The 19,241-nt window shown below is 37.8% G+C and overlaps 3 protein-coding genes across 3 annotated transcripts; 2 read left to right on the top strand and 1 right to left on the bottom strand.

The window, feature by feature from the left end:
• The first annotated feature begins 2,290 nt into the window (after window positions 1-2,290).
• On the top strand, window positions 2,291-4,455 carry mRpL30 (mitochondrial ribosomal protein L30). The gene is made up of 4 exons (XM_022850306.2): window positions 2,291-2,553; window positions 3,237-3,401; window positions 3,704-3,787; window positions 4,148-4,455. The coding sequence occupies exons 1-4, from the start codon at window positions 2,452-2,454 to the stop codon at window positions 4,346-4,348; spliced, it is 552 nt and encodes a 183-aa protein (XP_022706041.1). The 5' UTR covers window positions 2,291-2,451; the 3' UTR covers window positions 4,349-4,455.
• A 1,269-nt stretch (window positions 4,456-5,724) lies between these two features.
• Window positions 5,725-10,949, bottom strand: LOC111270210 (uncharacterized). Its single transcript, XM_022850298.1, has 9 exons — window positions 10,834-10,949; window positions 9,329-9,514; window positions 8,866-9,058; window positions 8,387-8,591; window positions 7,530-8,001; window positions 7,129-7,276; window positions 6,814-6,913; window positions 6,513-6,736; window positions 5,725-6,388 (listed from the first exon to the last, which is right to left on the bottom strand). The coding sequence occupies exons 2-9, from the start codon at window positions 9,487-9,489 to the stop codon at window positions 6,140-6,142; spliced, it is 1,752 nt and encodes a 583-aa protein (XP_022706033.1). The 5' UTR covers window positions 9,490-9,514; window positions 10,834-10,949; the 3' UTR covers window positions 5,725-6,139.
• Window positions 10,950-11,681: 732 nt separating this feature from the next.
• LOC111270211 (lysosomal cobalamin transport escort protein LMBD1) lies at window positions 11,682-19,081 on the top strand. The gene is made up of 9 exons (XM_022850300.2): window positions 11,682-11,939; window positions 13,928-14,168; window positions 14,391-14,561; window positions 14,756-14,907; window positions 15,249-15,460; window positions 15,671-15,899; window positions 16,151-16,406; window positions 16,760-16,902; window positions 17,205-19,081. Exons 1-9 carry the CDS (start codon window positions 11,874-11,876, stop codon window positions 17,298-17,300), a joined length of 1,566 nt encoding a protein of 521 aa, XP_022706035.1. The 5' UTR covers window positions 11,682-11,873; the 3' UTR covers window positions 17,301-19,081.
• The last annotated feature ends 160 nt before the right edge of the window (window positions 19,082-19,241 follow it).

The raw sequence follows: 19,241 nt of genomic DNA, 5'->3' as shown, positions 1-19,241 counted from the left end.
GTTAATGTAGTCAGTGAGCTTTGTAGTCATTCACTGTGACACGCGGCAGAGACTTCATCGAAATATATATACAGAACGTTTGATAAACTAGATTGATCAAATCAATCAATATAATATGTGTTTCATTAACCGCATAGTTACAATATTTTTGGGTGGATCTTGCATTCTTTTTTTGCAAACTCAAGACATTCATTCATGTTCTTAATTTGACGTGTTTAGATATGGGGATACCAATTAACACAATGAACATTTTCAGTGAAATTTCGACGCAGCTTAAGTTACCCGGAGCTGAGCTTGTTTTTTAGGCGAAAGCTAGTTTTCGTCTCTGAACTGCATTTTATAAAAGATATCGCTATTGCAATAAAAAATGGGACAGAAGACGGCAGTGCCAGTTGACATCGCTTACAAATCAGGAGTTAGTGAGACTAATATTGAATATTGTACAACCGCAAAAAACACCATCGCGACACGCAAAACTACTTAATACAGTAGCTTTAACCGCGATCAGTGGTACCGTTACAAAATGTTCAGAGAATTTAGCAACTTCATGACAAATTCAGCAAAGCTTGACTCTTCCCAAAAATCGTATTCCGTACCCAATCCTCAGTGTTTTGAAAGTGTATATTCAAGCATAAATATACATATAAATGTAATAAGAATAAAAAATACCTTAAAGGCTATCAACTACTGGTTGGCACATTGAATCTGGTTCAGTATGGCTTCTGTGGAATCAATTGTTCCTCTTTTTTTTTTTTTATTTTAAAGTCAATGCCACTATTCAAATATGAATTTACAAAACAAAGAAAAAATACAGTGAACAACCATTTCCAAAATCTCGATCAACACCCCTTGGTGGACAATGCGACCGAATGACAATGCGATCGCTAACTCGGATGCTTGTCTCAGCAGAGGAACAGTATTTGTTGGGTAATTTTAAATATTGTTGAGTTCGATTAAACAGAATATTTTAAATTAAAAAGATGGCCATCAGTTAAAAAAACTAATTCAGTTAATATTTATTTACGATAAAATTTAAAATCGACACAGATGGACATAGGGCTTATTCAAAATATTATTATAAACAAAACATTTGTAGCCAAAGCATCTAAAAAATAGCATCAGCACAATTTCTGGACACCGATGAATATACCATTAAATAGAATTAGTTACTTGGAAAGACTCTTTCGAAGTTTTCTAACTGAGAAGATATAAGATTGCGATGTACAGAACCATATTAAATATGATCTATCTAATTTGCTGTTGTTAATTTCGAAATTAACATCAAAAGGCCGTTTGTGTTCATTCTTAAAACATCGTCAAAATTCAAACTTGTGAATTGTAATCGTGGATCTTCCGATTCAACACTTTTTCCGATGCTCTAAAACGTGTTTGAGCCCATGCTTATTTTTTCTAATACTCGAAACAATATAACGCGTATTGCTTTATATATAATTAGATAATTTGCAAAGGCAACTATAATGCATTTCTTTAAATTATTTTTTCCAACTAGTACATATTCCAAAAGTTTTCCCAAATGACCTAAACTATTGAATCTCAATTCCAACGAAAGGCTGGGTATCGATACATGAAATCCTTGGTCTTCAGCTGACGCTAAGCAATTCTTTTAGGCTATCTTAGTCTTTAAAGAAGCCTGCTATCCGTTTATAATACAGCGCGAAGGAAGCTATTTTGAATTAGATCAAAGTCAAAAAGAATGCATAAGAAGTCTTTTTGTATGTGGAAATATCCTCAGATTATTTTTTGCAAAATGTTGAAATTGGTTGTAAAGCATCGTGCTCATTAGGGCCCCAGCAAGGATGCTGGCTATTCTCACTCGAAGAATTGTAACATCGCGAATATTTTAAACAGTCAAATATACAAATTGTTAAAAATAAAAATGCCTAAAAGTCAGTCATTCAATAAAATTATGCACTTATTCGTTAGTCGCAAATTCAAAAAAATATTAGAAAGTACTTTGTCCTTTGACAGTATTGCTTTGTCTATACATTTACTACTTGTGTATGGGCATGTTTCATATAAAAATAGTCAATAAAATAATACGCCGTTTATTTAGATAATTAGATCAACATAATACAACGAGATTATATTGTCAAAGATTCCTATTACTATTTAGCTCTAGTCATGCGTTATTTAGCTTTATTTATAACGAGCGAATATCTTACTGGGCATGACGGTGTTGGGGGAAGTATAAAGCTATATATATTTAGGTAGATTGAATCGCCCGTTATCGAGTTTTAAATTCATTCATTCATATTCGGAACACACTGCACAACAATATAAACAGCAACTCCAGCCTGGTGAATGCGTGTGGGTGCGCGAGCCACATAAGAACGATTAAGTTAGCTATGTTTTAGCTCGCATTCGCTCAGGCTATCTATCCTTATTTGTTCAAGTTACATAGACCTTAAAGTTGAGCTAAAATAGTTCATAATGAATATTGTTCGTCGGTTTATGGCCTACGTTGTACAGACACAAGGGCGACACATTAGCGTTGATACCTTTGCCCGCACCAGAAATGAAATCTTTGATAAGGTTCGTTCCTAGTTTATTTAAATGTATAGTAATTTCGTGTTAATACACACATGGTGTAACTAACTAAGAAAATCACGGCTTTTGTATAGAGAGGTTTCGCTGAGCAAGCGCTTTTCGTTAACGACGATACAGAATACTTACATTTTTTATGCAACATCTTTGGGCAAATGCACTAAATACTGTCCGGAAGAATAGCGTGCGAGAATATACATATTCTGGTCATTTTCAACTTACGCAACTACACATGTCTTATGATTGATCAATCAACTTAGATAAAGCACGCTAAATCTGTGGTAAAGGACTTATTACGTTAAGTGATGAAGATACTGAAGAGATTTATTAAAACTTATTGAATCGAAAAACATCGATGAGTCATAATAATGTTATTCGGATAGGTTCTGGCTGAACAAATTAAAGCTCGGTAGCCTGTACGATAAGTTTGGAACGGCGCTGGTTTGAACCCATTAAAGGAATTCATATCAATAAAGCGAGACTTTTCTCGTACGATAGCTCTTTTTATTACCGAAGAAGCGTATAATTCATTATCTCATTATGTTCTTTTTTTATATCGACGGTTTAATGCATCGGTGGGTTAATTATATATTATATTATATAGTAGCCTCTTTGTATATGCTCACTTAATTAGCAGAACACCGTATAAACGATAAACACGTTTGTTCTAGGTTCGTGAGATTCGAGCAAATGCTGACAAGATAGAACCATCGAAGCTGTTCGTTGTGCAGCTCGTAAAGTCTTCGGCGTTACGTCCCTATTGGGAGAAAGATATTGTCCGCATTTTAGGCCTTGAAGAGAGCAAACATGAAAAGAAAATGAACATGCGAAAGGGGGTAAGACAATTTTCTTGGTACACTGTTTAGGCTGTACGAAATGGCAGGAATAGGACGACTCAGCGGGAAAATCGATGACAAAGATTATACTAGCCAGAGGGACATACGTATGCTCAGGACTTACATAGGTTTTTATGACTCTTGTGTTTCCAAAGTCGTTATTTTATGTGTCGCGATTTTTTGCGTAAATCTATTATTCGGCTGACAGTGAAGCATTTAATAGTGGCACATGAAATGCGCTATGCAAGATTGTATATTGTGGATTTTCTTTATGACGGACAAATATCTCTAATACATTTCAGGTCGGGACGTACGTTGTAGTAAAAAACACTCCACAGATGTGTAGAATGCTTTGGCGAGTCAAACATCTTGTTCGAGTTAAGCCGGTATGTTAAAAATTGTAATGGGACGATAACCATTTTATTATATTAAAATTTGAAAGGCAAGCAGACATGAACCTTGCTCGTGCCCGCCGTTAGATACATTATTTTCAACCTAGTAACTGTAATTATTTTGGTTTTCATAAAATGTTTACTTTGGTTGTGCTTAGATTTGTCTAAATTAGCTGAGTCTCATTGCTTTGCAGCGAAGTATTTGCAATAAATTAGAAATAGTTTCTTTTACAGCTGAGTTAATTGCTCTCGACGATCTCCATGTTCCTATGACGCGTACCCGTTTATGCTTTCCAGATGGACGCGTCTTCTTATTAGCACTGTAGGGTAATAATCATTTGTTTTTCTTGGCAGGTTACATTTCCCGACGGCTTACCAACACCCGGCGTATACACAAATTCTTACCTAAACCACTCGGGTGAATTTAGAAAACATTCAAACTTTGAAGTTGATCCAGAGAGATTAGTGGTAAACAAGAAATTCGAGCGAGTTAAATTGGAAGGTAGAGAGATTGCCAAACCCATGCATCTGAGATGGATGAACAGTATCTCATAATGGTCACTCAATTTGATTTAGCAGTGGTGATCTTTGATAATCAGCGTTAGCTGTTTCTATATAATATGCAATTCATCGCGAAGGAATAAAAAGTTTGTTCAGTTTTACATTGTGTTTTGCTTGTTGTACTCGGCTTGGCGGATAGTTTTGTCAATAAAATTCATTCTGAGTGGACTTAGTTCTTAAAGTAAGTGACACCGTACTTGTACAATAGAGTAAGCATTTTTACTTGTAACCACGATTTAAGTTGATATGGAAATGCTTTTACAACCACAACATCGAAGTGATAACGCCAGCTATGCTATCTAATAGAGTTACTTATGGCTATATTATTATATACTACTATATTCTTAAAATTTCATGAGTAGTCCATATTCACATAACCTTTATTTTTACAAAGAAAATTATTTCTATATGAATATACATATATAACATTGTTTCAAAGATATCTTTCGGTCTCTTACAAAATTTTGTTTTCATTTAAGAGTATTCTTCGTCCGCAGTGATGTAAAACTAGTAGATAGTTCTCGTGATGGCACAGGAGAGGACGTGTTCGCCTTCTAGATATAGGAATACGTGGTAGTCTAGGTTCGAGCCGCCTGAGTAGACAAATTTTATGCTGGAAGCTAGCCGCCTGAGGTTATTCTTATTGGCATAAATACTGGACGTAAAACACAAAAAAACATCATTTTTTATTGATATGAGCTTATTCACGGAGTAATAAAATCTTGCAAATCAAATTTGTCCGTGAGGCAAAGGACTCTTACATATAACTCGATATAAGCAAAGTCTATAGAATGGCCAGTCTCCTGCATTGCTGCCTAGTTCTCTTCATCAATGTATTATTACACAGTAATATTTCATTAGTAACGAATACACTAAAGACACTAGAGCCAAGTTGAATAACATTAACTAACGCCGAAACATATAGACAATAGTCGTAAACAAGAGATCTCCAGTAAGACCTTCGCTCTCCTCGGAGTGGTTTAGCCCTTCATAACCTAGCCGATGCATACACAACGCAATAAACCGACGTTAGCTTTTACTAAATCAATTCGTATCTGTGGTGTTAACTGGGCCAGGTTTCCTCAATCGCGGTCGTGTTTGATGCTATAATGATTGCTTAGGGTAGCTTGGCAAAATTGCCATTTAGAACACCAATGAATAATAACTAACAACGCCGTGAAACAATAATAATTGACCAATCGGCAGACCTTGAATGGGAATCTAAAAAAGTATCTCAGAAGACTAAAGTGTTGTTTAAAATAAATTTAAAAGACAAAATCTGTAAAGACTCTTCCTACATCTGCTAAAATAGATCCTGTGATTGGTTATTCATTATCATAGCCAGTTGAGGTGATAAACCACAACAGAGGTGACTAAATATGTTTTCTTTTAGCCTTTTACCCTTTATTTTAATCCTTATATCGATAACAAATTCGATTTAAATTGTCGAATTCATTTAGCATTAATCATAATTATATATATATATATATATAAAGCAGTTCTGCGATGAATAAGTATAGTAAAGACGCGTGTATCGCCTTATTTATCGTAAAATAAATCGTTTATCTAGAACCAAAAGTAACAGCTTTCAAATAAAATAATCTTAGATCCAAACACAATTCGCAGTTATCGTTTGTGTAGTCTGCTTCGATTCTTAATTAGTCGCCCATAAATTTCCAAATATATATAACGAAGCTGAAAGATGTTTGTTCCCTTTAGCTCTTCATTTTTACTACATTTTATCTCGTTACAATATTTCATAACCTAGTCTTTATTGGAATTGAATTATTCCATAATGCCTTGGGCAATAAGCTGTTGCGCTTCTTCAGTTGAGACATGATGGTGAGATGCTCCATCAGAAACCTGCTCCATGTGCTGTTCTTGATCAATTTGTGTCCCGTCGTTGTGTTTCACAATGGTGATATATGAGCCCTCCACGCGGATCTCTTTGACTTCTGCAGCAGTCAGATTTTGCGCTCTCAAAATGTCTTCAATTACAGCGCCCGTGATAGCTTGTGCAGCTGTTGTTTGATCCTAGAAGATAATAATGTAGGCAAAAAGATGTTTATTCAGTTAGTAAGTTACTAGTGAAAAAAGTGTAGGGCAATATAAAATAGGTCAACTATTGATTTGAAAAATACTGTTGTTTGGATCTGACCTGTATGACTGTAAGTTGGCCATAGTGCGAGACCAGTGCAACGGCCGAACCATCAGGCGCTCCTTCTTCGCCTGGCGGGATTTCCTGACCTGCAACGTGCTGTTGCTGACCTGGTTCCATCGAATGCAACTGCAAGAGTTGACCATTGAGGCCGTCAACGGCGACTCCTTCCAGCATAGTGGTCTCCTCACCGGCGGCAGCAATTGTTTCCAAATGATGTCCAACTATAATGATAATTCTTGTTAACATTTAATGTATTTCGATATTAGCGTTTTGTACATACTTTTCTTTTGTAGCCTACCTTGTATGCCATGCGCCTGCGCTGCCTCAGTGAACTTTTGCATAACACTGCGCATCTTTCGAGTTTTTCGACTCTTTTTTAATATTCGGCCTTCTTCACCCTAAAAATCAATGGTGCGTTGGTAGTTAATAATGGATGATCTCGAAGTTTGTGTATTCGGAATATTTTTCGCCGGATATTTTCTAGACTATCTGCGAGTAATATCGTACTGGAAAATAATAAAAACAATACTGGAGCACTATTAACCAATATTTTGCTGAGATTTTATTCCTGCCTTTTTCATATATATATATATATATATCGACAGATACGTACGGTAATTAAATTCTCCTCAATTTCCTCAGTGCTACCATCGCTCTCCTCTTCTGGATCAGTGTTTGACATTTCCTCATTGAGTTCTTCCGCAATTGATGGCTCAGGATTGTCCAACGTTGACGGTAGATATCGACGTTTATAGAGTAACCTTAAAGTTAACAAAATAACGTCAAGAATATTTCGAGATCAAATTGCTGTCGGTAATCAATAGTTTGACACCGTTTTCGGGTGATTCAATAATCACTCTCTTTAATTATAGGGTTTTAAACTTTTGTCGATCTATTATAAAAACGCTAAATCTATTCGTATTCTAAGCACACTTCTATGAAAATTAAAAATAGATAGTTCCTTGATGTAATATTTCTCATAATAAACTCATGGACAGCTGTTAACTACAGCACCTGTTCAAAGTCTTTAGCGATGGAAATGGTTGTCCCTGATTGAGTATCTCTTGATAGCCGGTTCGTCCGCAAGCGAGTACCAGTTTAGCCGCTCTGCGAACTGTCTCCATGTCCCATGGGCGTCCTCGTGTCGTTCCATCGGATAATCTTGCCAACTGATGTTCGGTGTAGATATCCTTGAGGCTTTCCTTAAGCCTGTCAATCTTGCTCGTGGCTGCCTCACGAGTGTTGTCTAACTTTGACAATTCTTGCTTGAGGTCACTGATGCTCACTTCGAGCTCGCGGATGACGCCGCTCTTTTGGTTTAGCTTCTCTTGCAGTTGTGCACAATTTGAACAATGAACTAGTAACGCGCCCTTCTTCGTTGGTGGCGGATGATTTGTCAGTGGAAGAATCCGTTTTACTCCAGTGGCTTTATGGTCTGTGGCAATAACGACCACAGATGTGGTCTTTGGTGGTGGAAAGCCACTTTCTGTTATGCATGGAATAGCAGTAAAGTATAGTTTGAAATACTTGATGTGATTCACTTTAGCTGACGAATGTGTAAACTATGGTAATAATCCACAGACAACAATGATGAATGATTGAATAAGAAGCAATAATGAGTTAATAGTAGCTCTCAAACCCATAGCCTTTCTCAATTCGAGAAATATGCGTTGTTAAAAAAACAAATACGGCAAATGTATAATAATCTAAATTCAGGTAATTCGCACAACTACTTTTCATGTTGCTAGATTGCTTTTAATCTGCTTGGAAGAACAATTATTAGAGGTAAAAGGAATCCTGTGTATGAAAATTCCTCTGAATAAACAGCAAATAGGCGAACGTCCACTTTGAGACTTCAGCCCCATACGTACGAACAGTTGAGATGGAATTGAACTCAGTTACTGCTGCCGGTCCCGTCGTTGCTCTAGCAATGACAGGCTTGAATGTGTGTCCCGCTGAGGGAATTTCCCGAGGCCGTCGAGTTGCTGGAGTCGGGTCAGCTTCAAACATGACTCGTGGTTTCGGCGTAATACCAGCTGCGCGGCGTGTCTGAATGATTGACACGGTTGGCTGCAACTAACAATCATATATCAAATTATATTGTTACACAACAAAGCTTATAGTTTTGAGAAACCATGTTTCATAATGTTTTGGTCAGTTCAAATGGTCAAAAAAAAGCTTATTTTCCCGAGACCGGCTCAAGCTTACAGTTTTACAATGGCCATAATAGCTGCCATTTGAATAAAGTGCGTTACCGAATCACACTACTACGGACACTGATATATTTGTGTTTGTACTGCTGTTTTACAAAATTTTGCAGTCGTCACACTTCTATCACTGATGAACCAACCTTTCCTGATGTCTTAACATTCGCGGGTGTTGAATTGCTGTTATCAACGTTGAATATGCTTGGCACGGTTGTTTTGGCCATTTTAAGTGGTCCGTTAGGTACATTCCGGATGAAGCATGTTTTGTCAAAGTGAGCTTGACAAACGAAAGTCGAAGCAGTGGGCATCCAAGTCGGCTCCACCAGACCGCTAGCCCTAACGGACAGAATTGAAGATTAACTCATGTTAAATAAAATATAAACTACCAACGAATAGGTGATAGGAAATATATTTTGACCTTGGTCAACCCTATGGTGCGTACCTTTTGTACTTGACAAGCAAATGCTAGCAAATTCCGCAGAAACTTGATATTGGACAGAGCACGCTCAGCACGCAAGAAATCCCGAACCGCAGACCCTGACACCCAGTTATTACCGAGTAGACTACGAACAACCTTTAACACAATGCAAGCAAATTTTTCCATACCGAATTCGTTCAATCCAAGCAAGTCGTCTATCAGCCGCATTTGGGAACAGACAGAGCTTTTCGCCATCCTTGAAGCCTCTGGAACAACATCCAGGTATGCAGCAGCTGCGAATTCCATCGCCGCTTCCTCCGCCGATGTTTGACGCGCCACTTCCACTCATTTCCAGATGGTCCCCAATCTTGGACCTGTATTTGAATTGGAAGATTCAAAAAACACATTATAAGAATCATTCGGTAACATATCATTAGCAAAATCGTGTATAGTTTGAAGTCTGGTCACTGAACTTACTGTTTTCATGTAACACACCAGATTTGTTTGAAGAAATATATGAGATACCTAAAAAATGTACGTCTATTGTCATTTTATGCCTAATTAGTGGGGCCGTTACTATAGATGAAGGTGTTGTTCTACCAGGCGTACTTGTATATACAGACGAAATTCAATTCGCAATTATATTAGACTGTCCTACAAGGCCATGCTTTCATTTTTCAGTCTTAGGCGGAACCGCGCAACTTCCGCCTTTTGAAGTCTACTTGAACTGTAATAGGCGTATAGAAAACTTCCTTATAGACTTCAAGTGCAGAATTTTGTTATCGCACAGATCTAGTGTCCACTTTCTTGTCACTTGATTTCGCATAGCGGTATTGTAATAGGTACCGAAATTACTGGGGAGAATTTATCGGTGTATTTTATTCCTATTTGAAGGGCGCCTAAGTTTGGGTAGAAATTCAGTTCAGATTGCGAAATGTACAAGTCATGGATTGACTGCCGTAGAATGTTTGAACCTTGCTGCTTATATCTTGTTTTTGTGAAAAAAAATGTTTAACGTCTCGTTCTGCAATCGCTAATTACGACGGAGTCCGGGTCAATTATTGTAATCGACATTATGACAATGGTAATCAAAGGAGAGCAAATTGAGTAATTGTCGCGCTGATGCAGATTACAGAAAGTAAGCTGCAAATGTTGCCGTCGACGCGCTGATTTGACGGCTAAGCCCTGTATCAATAAAGACCGCAGACATTGCCGCCTCAAGATCTTGCCAATGGCAAGTACATACACTTGTCTGGATAAAGAACAAAGTTATTTGAAACAACATTAATGGCATACTTAATATGACACAATGCACGGAGTGGCTACGTTGAGCGAAGACTAGAACGTAAAAATGCGTGATAAACTGATGAATGCCCATTTATCTTTGAGGGGAAGCCTGTTAATTCCAGATGAAAGAAGCTCGAGATAAAATTGAATCTGAACCTCTGCAGACGCAACTTGGGTCAAAGATGTAGTATCTACCACTTCTTATAATTATCTACAACGTCTGCTATGAAAAATCAATCCAAGATTGCTTTGCGTTTTTAAGACGTTCGAATTTAAATTGTATTAATAATTGAGAAATAAACATAATGAGAACGTGTTAACCATATATTTTAAGGTGCAGTCCGCTCCCACACGACACCATAACAAATCAACATATCTTCGATTTTTACGACTTCTTCGATATTACTCGCTTGTTCTTGTAGAAAGAGAGAGGTTTGCGCGCGACTTCAACAATACTGAACAAATCTCGCGCCTTTGGCATTTGGTGTCGTTTATCCCACACTTCGGACAACTTCCACCTGATTGACTCACCACCGGAAACAATTTCAGTACGTTTTACACCATCTAGAATACAAAACCACATTTAATTCGACTCATAAGTAACTTACAAATGAATTCCGCCAGCAACGGCTGTAGATTGATGCAATTTCTGTATAATGCGATTCACGTTTTGGTCAAAACATTAAAAACAAACTTGCCTCACAACGTTCAATCTAGCACAATAAACAGATCCAACCACTGCTAACATCCAAACAAATTTTCTTTGCTGTCAACTTCCGGGTGCTGGAACGAAATAAAAATAAGTCAGTTAGCTTAGAAAATTACTTGCAAGATATATGCATTGATAATAAATGCTTCAAGTTAACTCAATATTCGCTGAGCAAAATTTTGGCTTTGATGTCGTGTATGCAACGAGAGTGCGCCCGCGTCATCCGGGTACCGCCAGTAATATCGGCGTAACTACAGTCTCAAACATATCGTCCACATATAGACCAGGTTAATAAACCTACTCGATTTTCAACTGAATGATTTATTAAAACGCAATGATTCACAAAATTAACATATTTACAGTTACGTGACTCAGATCTTATGGCCCTTTGATAAGCACAATGCTGTGAAGAATTCAATTGTATAATTTCATACTTCATATCAACACACACCAACCTGCCAGTTGAACTCAAACAACAAAAAAGCAGAATACACAGTGGCCGACATGGTAAGTATCGTCCATCTATCGCAGACGATATCCTCTCCTCTCCCCAAGGCCGAAACGATTGCATATGTTTTACTTTACCCACATGAGAGCGATTGACGAGTGAAGCTGAAGACAACTCCTATTGCGCAGACGCAAGGATTTTATAAAATTATTTTAGGGACTTTTGCCTGTCGCACGATAACTGGTGGACTAGCTGACGACGATTCTACCAAATTCGCCCCAGCGCGAAGATGGCACGTAATTGGACCCTCATCGTTGTTTTTAGCGGTTATATACCGCTAATACTTACTGCAGCGGTAAGCATTTAGATACGTCAGTCTATTCAGGCTAGTTTTACCTGTTTTGGCTTTATATAAAGAAAACGCAGAAGAGAAACTGGCGGAGAAAACTAAGTGATGACAGAGATTGTATTGGGAAGATCAAGCAATGATAGATAGAACGGAGCCTAAAAAAGTGGCATTTCAAAAAGCGAATCATTCATCACATACTTCAAATATTCGTTGTGTAACTCTTACGCACCGAACCTAGATCGTAATAATTTTTTTACCAATAGTATGTACATATCGTTGCAACTCTATCATTTGAAAACATTGATGTCATATCCCCAGTAATCAGCAATGCACTAATACGATCTTTAACTCGATCTTATTTTGTACCCACCCTTCTATTTGTATTTGTATGTAAATATCCAATTTGCTGTTAGGTTTATTCAAGCGGCCGTTTTAAGCTGTGTCTTTTCGTTCTTCTTGCAATTCACAAGAGGCCTTAAATGACGAAGACGCCTGATAAAAATGGCCGGTACCAAACAATCAAAAATAATCAAAATTAGTCATCGATACGTAGGACCTAAGATAGCAACTGTGTTACTTTGCTTTTCAGTTATTTCTTTACGTTCATTCACTGACATTTGTTGTGAAGCAATATAATGGGCTCCTGACGACAATGACGGCGAACAAATAATCAAAGATACCATTGTAGACGTCTTTAAAATCGCATGCGCATGCGATCTGATCTTTTAGAGGACATTTCTTGGGTACTTTTGCCTGATAAGCTTACAGTTGATTTGTTTATCATCTACATACGTACAAGATCATTATAATTAATTTCCTTATTTGATTGGAAGCAGAAAGGAATTCCTGCTGCGTATTTAAGGGTGGAAGCTAAAATTTTCGTTAAATTAGGTAGTCACTACAAGAAAGAGTTTGAAGCGGTAAAGGTTGTTAAGTTTCTAGTGGTTTTGAAGACGGGGCAACGGACCTTACATTGAGCTATGATCCAAGCAATATCGGGCCTTCGGTCCGAGTGTAGTTTCCTGTCCCGGCGACGGCTGAGGCGACATCGGCTTGGCGTAGGTAGCGTGTACGAATTTGGATATCAGTCCAGAACGTTTTTTTCACAAGCCTGTCCAGCAAGAAAATATCTATCTATATAGCGAATATGACGGCTATGCTTGTAGAAATCAGATCGCTAAAGACCTGACTCGGTAGAAAAATATCTCTTGTAAAAAAAATGCTGCCATATGCCAAACAATATCAAAGGAATACATGTACGTTGCACGGCTACGAGACCGAGTGCACGCATCTTGTAACTGCTGTAACAGCGTTCAAGAGACTCAACCGGAAGCTGTGAGGCGCCCCGGCCAAGGACCAAAAAACCTATTAGGTTCGGTTCATTTTACACGATATAATCATATCACATAAATATTAATAAAACCGTCAAGTTGTTGGGAGGTAATTGTTTTGTTTGAAAACCGAGAATGCGGCCAATAATTTCCTGAGTAACCCAGATGTACAAGTATTTAATCTAACCTTGTTCGAAGTGGTCCTTTTGGATTAAAACTAGGCACCACTTAAATCAGTCCGAATAGTACGTCTTTCGGTGCTTATAACTCTTGGTTCGAGGACACTTTTCAGAGAGATCTTCATGGGTAGTGCTTCTTTAATTTCAAAAAAGATGGTAAACAGACTCGACACATTCATTGATCATGCAATTGATGATTCATTCACAACAAATACAACATATTTCACTAAGGGTTTTCTAAATGTGTTTAATAAACGGCACTTGAGATATTTAAAATCTGAACAGGTAAACTACTGTTAGACTAGGCATGTTGTAGCGCCTCATCAGGCGTCACACACAAATAAAACATCAGTAGTTATTGACAATAATCCTACTCACAAATTAAACTCGCTGACCAGTGCTTCGTTTCGTGTAGAATATGCTAAATGCAAGGTCGCCAAGGACGGACTTGTAGTATTAAGCTACTCTCTTTCTGTTCCATTAGTTCACGATATGTATGGCATGGTTCTACACACGCCGATATGCATGCACCATTCGAAGTAACTGGGCCTCACACGTCGCAATCATTTCCGGTCTGACGTTCTCGTTGTTGACCATGCTACTCATCCCTCTGGACGTGTTTTTCGCCTCCTATGCCAAATTACCCAATGGAACCTGGGCTGACTGGGCTAAGAACGGCAGCCTGTTACAGGATGTAGAAGACACACTTGAGGATACCTATTTCGGTACGCACGAACTTGCCTCACAGCGCCTCAGTAACGGTTTGCTGATGTTTATTTATTAATTACCTGATTTTTTGCTGAGAACTGGATTGAGGTAAATACTGTGAACATCTTTTGGACGATTTGTGTGTGTATGTTCAACTTGCTGTTTGCATAAATGATTATCTTGCAAGTGATGTTTATTTGACGTCCATTTTTTTCTAATGTTGTTCTTACTTTCGACAGTGTTCTACTCGATCGTATTGGTCCACCTCTTCGTGATATTGCCGTTTGTCTATTTCTATTCAGAAGATTCAGCAAATCTACTTCTTGAAGCATCTGTTGGATCTCGAATTGGACGAGCGATTTTGTTCACGTTGGTGTTCCCGCTGGCTTTCGGAGTTATGCTCACAGTTGGTGTGTATCATTTATTCGTTATAATTTTTGGTACTCGAAAAACTACATCGCCGCCCACATTCTCAACCACATGGAACACTTCCTAGCACTCAGTTAACGGGATCTAGCGCAACTCGTGCTTAGCTTGACGGGTTGATTAATAAGCACAACACTAACTGTATCTTATCGAAATTGTTCCCTTCGTCACTAAATAGGTGCGGTGATTCCAATGCGAGAGCCAAATGACAACTCTACGGAATGGGAGTGGCTCATTCGCGAGTTCAAGGAGAACAAAAAGAAGGACATGTTCGGTTTCGCTTTCTCATTTGTGTCGGTCGTCGGCATGTGCATGTTAGTGATGTATCTTGTATGTATCGCATATTCATACTGACGGTTTTTATGTCTTAGATTGAAAATTTACCCTTTCAACAATAATTACACAACTAGTGGTTAAACGTTCATTACGAACCAAAGATATCAGTGAAGCTACGCAAAATAAATTTGGCTAGTTTACATGGAACTTTGGCGAGATTGATAGTTCGGCTGAAGGTATTACTCACAAATCGGAATAGTGTATACATTAGCGATTGCTAATAGAAAAGAACGAGTTGGAACGCGTATAATTTTTACTCAGCTAGGTAAGGTTTTTCAATGCGAAATGCGTAATATGCTTAGGAAGCTTACTGCCGTTTTCCTGTTTGTTTAAAGGGATTAGGAATGATGGCATTCCCACTGTCCTTGATACGTGGACTGGCATCCGCTGCCCGGGAGCGCGCTGCCATTCAAGAGCATCTTGAGAACCTTAAAGCACGAATTTCTCTACTTAGAGCACGTGCACAAATGGGCAATGCAGGACAGGAAGATTACCAAGTTCTGACAGTGCTGCAACAACAAGAGGCCGACAGTATGCGGCATGAGAGGCATGTTAAAATCGGAACAAACATTTATAGACACACATTATAACGTAAATAGTATTACTTGCATTCATATAGTTGATCGATTTGCTTTACTTTCGGATCAATTTCCAATTTATCATATCATATATGTATAATTCTATTGGAATAATTTTTCGGCATGTAGTAACGAAGCTAGTAACTAATCCATCGTTCTATAATGTTGTTCATTTACAGAAATCTACAAGAATTTCAATCAACTTGGTATTACCGCCTGCGTACTCCGATTCGGACTGTCCAAATAATACTCGGCCTTGGAGGCCTCTTATTATCGTTCCTGGTCCTTATCTCATTACTGCTATCTAACGTTGACAAAGTGTTGAACTCAAGCGTCGATTCTGGGTATATCCCAAAAAAACAAAATTTACCAAACCCGATCGATTACGTACTTCTTCAATGTCAACAGGTCCGTATCTAAATCGGTCATCTTTTTGATTCAGGAATAATATTGCTATAGCAAATCCGTCATGATATGTACTTATCCTAGCAAAACAGGGAATCAAAAACAAAATCAGTTTATGAATCAATAGTTTATTTAGATATTGCCACTTATCTATTTCGAAACGAATCATACATATAGCAATATTAACGGTAATTACGATGATAATAATACTGATGATTTGCATAACGTATTTTGTTCCATTTGTTACTGAGCAGATCTATCCACTGGATTATATTCTATTCGTGACAATGGTTTGCTACTTGTTCGTGTGTTGCACTTATGCGTTGCAACGTTTTGGAGTTTGCGCGTTGTGTTTCCGAGCATACTCAATCCGGCGTGGAAGGACTGTACCCCAGGCTCTTGTTATGCTTTCGTCTGTACTTATCCTGTGCGTGTTTGGTCTTCAGATTCTGATCTACTCAGTGTCCCCCGAGTACACTTCGTTCGGCAACCAGCACTATATTTACGGTGGTATGATATGACTTACAGCAGCTAAATGGTGTGCTGATATTCTGTACAGAGTTTTTTTATCTGATGTTAGTATAATTGAATACTAACAGATTTCTTCTTTTTGCAACGGTTTTATAGTCCGTACTTTTGCAATATTTTAGAAACAATTGCACTGAAGCTTATTCAAATGCAAAATCTCGGTAAATTTCGTTTCTTGTTCGGTTATTTTAAACTACGCATGTAATGAAGTCAGAATGGTAGAACTAAATCGTGTATAAACTAAAGACTTCAGGAATTTGTGATTATTAGATTAGACAGGAATTTGAAAAACGCATTGTCATCTATTATGTAATTTCTTTGCTTTCGGTTTTCAGGGACGGTAATTAGGCCATGCGACTATGACGCGCCTGTTGGCGATTGTGTTCAGACACGAGCTACCGCTCTCCTCAGACGATTCGATTATAAAATGACAGCGTTCGGGTTTGGCTACTATTGGCTTTCGTGGCTTTTCATTATGGTACAACTCACGACGATTCATAGATAGTTCAAAATTACCGTCCGATATCACTAAGGCGTACTATAAGGATAATTCCTATTGACGTAACGGTACCCCAGCCACGGAACGGTGATAATTAGAGACTGATTTAAAAAACTGTTTCTTTTTTTTTCACATAAATTGTATAACATTTATGTGTCACTAGCGGGATTTAAAGGAAAAAATGAAATCTAGAGTTCTTATTGATTCAGGGAAAAGCGACCCTAAGTTCAAAGGTAAAAAAAAGTGTGAATTAAGTGTGCATAATTTTGTAATTTTCACAGGTATCGGTTGTTAGCTACTTCGCGTTTCAATTCAAGGTCCGCATCACAGCTGCCCGTCAACGTATGGAAGAAGAAGCAGAAGATCTTCTCGAATAGATACTTCTTTTTCTGGTCAACGAGAAGCAACGCAAGTTCACTAAAATGAAGACGTCATCGACGAATGACTTAGACAAAGTTTACCAGAACGAATATCTACCCTGATAATAGAGACATAGAGGGATATCGTTAAAAAAGCCGCTTGTCTGTAGGATAATCAAAGGTCTTTTACTTGAACGATACCGTTGATCAATTAGGTCTGTTTGGACACTTGGCAAACTGAAACTGGAAGGCGCAAGGAACAGACATCAGTTCAGCTTAATTGGACAATACAAGTTGCGAGCATTTCGTTTTCTTTCCATTGCTCGACATGTCAGCCCAAAAAATAAATTTTAGAACTGCTTTTTACTGCCCGCATATTTAGACAAGCTAACTTTGTTACAATCAACAAGAGGTCAGAAACGACTTAACGCAGTCGACATAAAATCTGGTAGAATATACCCCGCAGACGAATCGTACACGGGATAAGTTGGTACGAAGCACATCCTTTATCTCGTTCAATTGCTGCGTTTTTTCGCTCTTACTTTATGTATAAAGATTAATAACCCGGTAATTTATCTGCTATACACATATACATGCCAGATATTTATTTATTTTTTGACAGTATATACGCGGCGTATATATAAATTTTGCCTAGAAAGAGGCGTACAGACGTGATAAAAAGGCACGGTCAAATATTAAAAACCTTTTGAAGTATGCATCTATTGCACGGATGTCCACAGCTGCTTCAGGGAATTTGTCGTGCTAAATATGTTTAGTCTATAATTGAAGTCCACATCTAATTAGTCAAAGAACACATAGTCGGCCTGTTCGTACGCCTTGAACGAGGTCGATTTGCTCCATACAGACCGCTGCGTAGCCTGCATGTACACATTAAATAGTATGTTTTCGTATTGTCATAAGGATAACACTATGTCTTTACATTTTGAAGAAATCATATTGTGGCGTTGTGTTTGTGTGTTTCGAATTATGACCTTTGGAGAACCAATTTTCTAGGGCGTTAAGTTGGTTTTATCGGCATGCATTATAACGCTAACGCTGTGAAATATTATATAGTTATATTGCATAAACATATCTATTTAGAAATACTACAAACCTCATAGATACGTTAAGTTAGATAGCTCGAAATCCTTGTTTGTCCATTCTAATACGAACAGCGATGCTAACTACGTAACCCACAGTTGTTTAGATAATTCGAACGCTACGCTAATATTGTAGCAAACAGTGATGATGAATTGGTGCAAGAAATTTATGTACAACTTTACCAGAAGAGAAAACGTTTTCGCGGAGTCGTTGTCCGATCTTGGTCGAATGATGTCGTGTATATTATGCATATATTTGCCGCTTGTATCAGGTCGAAGGACAAAACAAGAAAGCGAATGATGCAGAATGTAATACATAGTTAACTTGGAAACAGAAAGGCTCGGCCATTTCATTCCTACAATAGCCGTGACCGGATGGTAGTGTTAAACAAGATATGAAAACAGTTATAGTACCAAAAAGTAACTAAAAAGAAAGTATATATATAGGTCCGAGATATTATAGAAACTGTGATTGGGAGCGTAATTGATGGATCTTAGAAAATCCATTGATAAAGGTGTGACGTGTACGCAGAACGATATAAATTCAAAGCCTTCATTTGCTTTCGAATTTGAAGTTAAAAGCGTGCTATTTTTTCTAATTGGACTGCTTGCTAAAATAATTCAATATGCAATGAGACATAGTTTAAAGTTTCTCTAGGTTTCATGAGGAAATAAATTCCTGCAAGCTGTATTTGGTGATTAGGTTTGTTTTTATCAAATTGTACTTTTTTTTTTATCAGAAGATACAACAATGTTATATATCACAAATTAAATTTGACAAGTAGATATGGAGGTGTGATTACTTTAGCTTTTTAAATTAAGCGTCTTTATTATTAATTACAATTTGGTCCAACAATTG

Source organism: Varroa jacobsoni, unplaced genomic scaffold (genome assembly GCF_002532875.2).
Source record: "Varroa jacobsoni isolate VJ856 unplaced genomic scaffold, vjacob_1.0 scaffold_1455, whole genome shotgun sequence".
Lineage (NCBI taxonomy): Eukaryota > Metazoa > Arthropoda > Arachnida > Mesostigmata > Varroidae > Varroa > Varroa jacobsoni.
Note: the sequence above shows the minus strand (reverse complement) of the source record. Positions and strands in the feature narration are given on the sequence as shown.